Genomic DNA, 6,746 nt, shown 5'->3' on the forward strand with positions numbered 1-6,746 from the left:
GTGTCGCTGATGTGTCGGTCCCACCACCCAGCGCCTCGCTTTTCGTTGTATCAGGCATGCCCGATGCGTCCCCTGTGTAACGAGAACGGGCTCAGGACGCCGGACACCGTATTGGCCCGCGCCGAACAAAATGAGGCTTTAGAGCACGCGTCTGGGAACTTTGTTTTGTCCGGCTTGCCCCAAATCCCTTTGGGGACGCGACTGGATATGCTCTTAGGACAACCCCATAAGGTACAATTATGTGAGGATGATCACTCGTATTAGTTTATATTGAAGTGTAAAATATACGTTAGATTCTTTTTCAATTATTTTACCCAAAATAGAAAAGAATTTGGAGATCGTAGATGTGTAAACAATCTTAAATGATGTGGCCCAAATGCAACATATAGGGATTGGGCATGGAACTTGACTTGATATTGGTTGGAACTCAAAACTAGTGTAAAACCCCTCATGTTTTTCCTTTATGTGACATTTTGTTATCACCAGAATTTGACCAGATCAGAGGTGGGCCGTAATTAAGATGGGCTTGAAGAATATACACGGAAGAAATACATGAACCGGCCTTGTACACGAAGTTTGGGCTAGTTTGCCCGCGTATCTGTAAATATAGTAGGATACGTGTCGGTTAGATTAGAATTTGGCTCGTGCACGGTTGGGATTACTCCCACGTTAGAAAGTCTACGGACTATAAATATGTATCTAGGGTTATTGAGAAAAACAACAATCACGTTCATCACAAACCAATCTAGGCGCATCGCCAACCCCTTTGTTTCGAGGGTTTCTTCCGGGTAAGCATCATGCTGCCTTGCGATCTAGGCAGTATACGTTTATTCGTCGTTCATGCGTTGCTCGTGCTGAAGCCTTGTTGATGGCGAACAACGTAGTTATCGTAGATGTGTTAGGGTTAGCATTGTTTCATCGTGTCACATGCTTTCGTCCATGCAACCCTTAGACGTCTAGCCGCCCTTACACCTATCTTAGGTGTAAGGGCGGCACCTTGCTTGATCCATGTTTAGTAGATCCGATCCGTTATGATTGCTCCTTGTTCTTCAAGGATTAGTTTAATATCTGCATAGTTAGGCCTTGCAAACGGGTTGAAGGATCCAGTAGCACGTAGGGTGTAGTTTGCTAGCCCTAGACAAGACGTTCCGGGGATCAACTTCGTGTTGGTTTTTAGGCCTTGTCTAGGGTTGGTTTATTATCACCGTGCGTGGCTGCCAGGCTCAATCACGCGTAGGACGTTCCGATTATGTGGTGAAAACCCTAAATCGTCGTAGGTCGTTTTAGCTTTATATTGATCAAGCAGGACCACCATGATCGTAGACCTCATACGAACCATGGGTGGATCGGCTCCTTGAGCCGATTCACAGGATAACCTGAGAGCCGATCGAGGCTCGTATTTAATGTTTACGTGTATGCCATGCAGGAAACTAAGCGAAGCAAATCCATCACCTTCCTGACCAGGTATAGGTCAGGTGGCACGCCCTTGCACCAGCATCGGGACGTGCGTACCAGGAGCTTTGCGGGCCGTCGCTCGGAGGGACCAGGGCCAGCCGCAGCTCTAGGTTGTTCCCGGCTCTTCGTGTTGCCAGCCGTTGCCCGCCGGTGGGTTTCGGACGCCAACACATTTTCAATAAATATCCTTAAAAATAATTTCTTCTCTAGATTTAATTAACAAAAGGTTTAACTTCCCTATATGAAAACTGTTTGTTTTGAATATATTTATGAAATGCGAAAATTCATCTTTTTATGAAATGCGAATATATTTATGAAACTGTTTGTTTTGAATAAATATCCATCTTTTTTTCGTTTTTGTTTTGTTTTTTCAGTGAATCCGAAAATTCATCTCTTCCTCCTCCCATAAGAGTCTGGGCCAAAGCCCATGTCTCGTATTGATAGGCCGCATGTCTTTCTTAAGCCCAGTCTATGCAGTACTAGTGTTCCCCTAAAAAAATGTAGTACTAGTGTCTGGAGTTTTTTTTTAGAACACAGTACAACGCAGACGCTCACAAACACGCACGTACAAACATCTCTCTAAATGCACGCACACTCTATCCCTATGAGCACCTCCGAGGGACTGAGCCGGCATATCTTGAGGTTGACGAAGTCACCACTGACGCTGTTAAATCCTGTAATAAATTCAGGTAAATGCAAACACCTATGCCAGGACTAGGACTTGAACCTGGGTGGACTGGTTCCACCGCAAGAGACCTAACCATCAGAGCTTTTGCTAGTGTCTGAAGTTGTTATGATTCTGGAGCCCCAAAATTTTAATTTGCTTCCGTTCCCCCTTTTTTTCTGTTTTGTTTTCGTACAAATTTCCCAAAACTTTCAAAAGAGGTTTTGTTTCTCTAAAATGATGTTTTTTTGTATTGCTTGGACACTCTTTACAGGTCACATGTGCCTTAGATTGGACTTCAAGCACTAGCATCTGCGTTTTGATAACCTGTCATTTACAGGCAGCCTGAATCTGCGACGACTCGTAAGCGATGCCACTCTTGCAAATCAAATCCATGTGAACTACCTGATCAAATTAACTACCCCGCGGATCGAACACCTGATCAAGCACAGATAGGCATAAACATAGAGCTGAGCTGATACAGCTCATCGACCTCCCATTCCACTTCTTCCTCACAAGAGTTATATTATGACACCGACCAGGACTAACCCCGCGGCCGATCGAGAGACCCAGCGACGGACACGTACGCCGATCCATCCAGGGGACAGCGGAATCCTTCCACTCCAACGGCCACCGAGTCCACGTGACCGCACGCAGCAGCAGGGCCGTTGCGGTGGCGAGCAGGCGAGTCCTGGACGGCCATTCCATACCATTGATCAAAATTCGAACCGATCGAATCAGGGATTGAGGGATCAGGAGGAGGACGGTGCAGCCGGTATCGTGGCCTCGTGCCCGCCGGCATCCCAGGCGCGCATCGCTCGCACTGACCGATCGATCGATCGCCGCATTGTTCCCTCTCACGATCGGAGCAGACGCGCGTCCCGTATATAAGTGGAGTCGAACGGCGACTTCCCAGGTAAGCTCTGCGCCAGATAGAAGCTCGAGAGCGGAGTAATATTCCAACATTCCCGGAAGCACAGACGTCAGAGAAGAGTTCGAGGTACTAGGTACGTGCATTGGCGTAGAAGGTGCAACGATCGATGATGGTGATCAAGGGCGGACATCGTCTCACGCTGTTCTTCTTGGCCGTCTGCGCCGCTGCTCGATCTGCTTCGGCCGACGATGGTGAGAGCTAACCGCACAAGTTGCATACTTTCATCGTATGATTAGTTCGTACTACTAGCTGGGTTTATTAGCTATGTTTTCATTTCCAGCAACAAGAAGTGTACTGCTAGTTCGTTAGCTACTGTGCCGGGTATTAGTGGAATGAAGTAGTGTCACTGGTTTCCTATAGAAATGTTAATTACTTTCAGCATTTTTTTTTGGTTCACAAAAGCATGCGCGCAATAGAGCGCACAACTTAGATTTGCGGGGATAGTAGGGAGGCGGTGTTTGGGCACATAGGTGCATATGAACCTATTATACAAAATGCAGAAAAAAAAAGTTAATATGTCAAAAACTTTCGAGATAGGATTTCACGTGTACATTCAAAAATTCTATGTTCGCACACAAGTTTTCGGGGAAGTGAATATTTTATTTGGCATGTGTAAAAAGACAACAAAATGCCCCATGAATAATCATGTTACAACATAAAAAATTTCCTTTTTACACGGGACACCAAAAATGTTCTTTTTTCCGAAAACTTATGTGCAAACATAGAATGTCTAGATGTAAATACACATTTTTATTTTTATGTTTTCCTATTTTAAAATCTGTTTTCAGTTTTCACACGGCGGGTTTACATGAACCTGTGAGACGAAATAAATATCCCGGATAGTAGTACTTACTCCCTCCGTCCCGGTTCACAAGGCTCACATGAATTTGCATCGTGACCAAGGCAGTAGTTTATTGGAATGCATCGTCTTCTCAACGCTTACCTCTCTCCAGTCAGCTGTCTCTATTTAATAGGGAATGGTAACATCATGCAAACTCTATTGGTTTCCACATGAAAACTCAATTGGTTTCCCACCCCACCCGCATGCACAACGCGCTGAAGAAAGGGAGAAAGAGAAAGTGGGGAGTAATTAGAGGGGGTTACTACTTGTACTTAAATGCATGCAGACCTTAGTGGGAAGGTATTATGGGACAAATGTTTTTTCAGAGTAGGCCCTGTGAACCGGGACGGAGGGAGTAGACTACCCACAATGGGAGTATCATAGGTAGTATCATGCATTTCATGCATGCAAAATGCTGATGTGGCAGTGCAATTAAGAATGAGAGAGAGTGTACTAGTATCATAGGTAGATACCGTATCATAGCACATACTACTAGAAAAAATAATGTCAAGTAAATCTTGTACACATATTTGCATTGAGATTCTATAAAATAATTAATATATGGAGACTATGATACTAGTATATGATACCATGCATTGTGGATATAGTAACATGTAGTAGTATCATACGCATGATACTTCTATATGATACTATGCATTGTGACTAGTCTTACGAATTAAGCGTTACTTGCTCTGTGTCGACAGTGAATTAATTTAAGAATTCAGGATGTGAGCGTCGCCTGTCCCAAAAATGCCAGAGTTGACTGTTTGTGTTAATTTAGTTCCATGACAAGGTGCCACAGAAATCAAATCAGGGGCTAGCTCTGATCTGCGTTCTCACATGCGTAGGAATGAACATATAGTCAGGCTTCAGACAAGTGGAATGCATACCACTAGTTATCTACGGTACTGCAGAATATCACCACGTGAGAGATCTAGATGCACGCTTATTGATCTCGTAATTCGTAACTCGTAGCACTAGCTAGACAATGATCATATCGAATGGCAGGTTCGAGGGCATCTAACATTCTCTTTGTTTTTGTTAACTTATACCCATTCTCTTGTGGTTTGTAATCTAGTAGTATACGTACTATACTATCGATTGTGCCTCTAAAGCTCTAACACGTCATATTACGCCACAGGCACACTGCCGAATGGCAACTTCGAGGACTCGCCGGACAGGTCCCAGATGAACGGCTCGACGGTCACCGGGGAGTACGCGATCCCGCGGTGGAAGACATCGGGGCATGTGGAGTACATCGAGTCCGGGCAGAAGCAGGGCGACATGTTCCTGGCGGTGCCGGAGGGCGCGCACGCCTTGCGGCTGGGCGACAACGCCGACATCCAGCAGCAGCTCTACGTGACGCCGGGCACGCAGTACTCCGTCACCTTCAGCGCCGCCCGAACCTGCGCCCAGAACGAGAAGCTCAATGTGTCGGTCGTCCCCGGCGGTGCGCCCGACGAGGTCTCCATCCAGACGGTGTACACCAGCAGCGGCTGGGACTCCTACTGCTGGGCGTTCCAGGCCACGGCCGGCGTCGTCTCCCTGATCGTCCATAACCCCATCCACGAGGATGACCCGGCTTGCGGCCCCACCATCGACGCCGTCGCCATCAAGACGATCTACCCTCCTCAGGCCACTACCGATAACTTGCTGAGGAATGGCGACTTCGAGCAGGGGCCGTACATCGCCCCGGAATCACAGTATGGGGTGCTGGTGCCAGGGAGGGACGGCATGGACGTCTCGCCGCTGCCGGGGTGGAAGGTCAGGTCGTATTCCAAGGTCGTCAAGTACATAAACTCCGCCCACTTCGCGGTGCCGCGTGGCTCCTACGCCGTGGAGCTGGTGGCCGGCGGCGAGGCCGCGCTGCTTCAGGAGGTGGACACCGTGCCCGGGAGCTCGTGCACGCTGGAGTTGTCCGTCGGCGACGCCGGAAACGGGTGCGTGGCCCAGGACCAGCAGCCCATGCGCGTTCAGGCGTCTACGACGGACCGGAGCATGACAGTGGTGTACAATTCGACTGGCACGGGCGGGAGCACGCGCGCGTCGCTCGCCTTCACGGCGAGCCGAAGCAAGACGCTGGTGGCCATTTGCAGCTCCGCCTACCACACCAAGTCCGACTACAGTGGCACCCGCTGCGGGCCCGTCGTCGACGACATCTCGCTCGTCTGTGTTTCGCAGCCGCCTGCTCGCCGGTTACTGCGTTAATGCGCTACAGTAGTGCTCATATAGGCTGCACAACAGTAACAGTACTAGTACTCCGTATTTCATTCGTCCCGTTTTTTCTTGACGGAAGTTGCAACTTCTGTTTTTTTTTTTTTGTTGTCTGCCACCGCGTTAGACCTTTTTTTCCTCTTAATGGAGAGCATAGCCCGACCTCTGATGCACAACCATTTTATTGCTTAGTATCAAAGTTTAAAACTAGTACAACTTATGATGGACATAAAGATTAACCAGCGAAAAAAATAGAAATATGTATCGTCTATGCCTCCTTTTAGAAAGCTGTCAATCGCACCATGCTTGTAAATATCCTGAGTAACTGTCTCCACTCGGCTGCATACAAAATTCATATGTGCCCATTGCGCCTCCGGTAGAAGATAGGATCACTTGTGAATCTAAGTGTAACCATATATGGGTAAACTGTAGAAAAAAAGCATTTGTACTCTTGTTAAAAACAATATCATTACGTCAGATAGCCTACAGCTTCAGGATATCTTGTGCCAGACTGGCTGGCGTCATACTAGGAGGCTACAGTGATGTGTAGTTTTACTATGTTCCTTTTGTTCCGCTGGTTGATTTTTGTATCAACTGTACGCGATGATTGAGATGCGAGTTATGTAAGACTTAATACT

The 6,746-nt window shown here is 47.2% G+C and overlaps 1 protein-coding gene across 1 annotated transcript; it reads left to right on the plus strand.

Moving 5' to 3' along the window:
* The first annotated feature begins 3,063 nt into the window (after positions 1-3,063).
* On the plus strand, positions 3,064-6,151 carry LOC127330535 (BIIDXI-like protein At5g11420). The gene is made up of 2 exons (XM_051356717.2): positions 3,064-3,244; positions 5,036-6,151. Exons 1-2 carry the CDS (start codon positions 3,160-3,162, stop codon positions 6,100-6,102), a joined length of 1,152 nt encoding a protein of 383 aa, XP_051212677.1. The 5' UTR covers positions 3,064-3,159; the 3' UTR covers positions 6,103-6,151.
* Positions 6,152-6,746: the final 595 nt, after the last annotated feature.

The sequence above is a fragment of the Lolium perenne genome, chromosome 2, assembly GCF_019359855.2.
Source record: "Lolium perenne isolate Kyuss_39 chromosome 2, Kyuss_2.0, whole genome shotgun sequence".
In the NCBI taxonomy this organism is placed as follows: domain Eukaryota; kingdom Viridiplantae; phylum Streptophyta; class Magnoliopsida; order Poales; family Poaceae; genus Lolium; species Lolium perenne.

Bases quoted from the DNA above. Each gene is read 5' to 3' on its own strand.
- LOC127330535 (XM_051356717.2), top strand. From the start codon at position 3,160: ATGATGGTGATCAAGGGCGGACATCGTCTCACGCTGTTCTTCTTGGCC. The intron at 3,245-5,035 runs GTGAGAGCTAAC...ATTACGCCACAG, and splicing joins ATCTGCTTCGGCCGACGATG to GCACACTGCCGAATGGCAAC.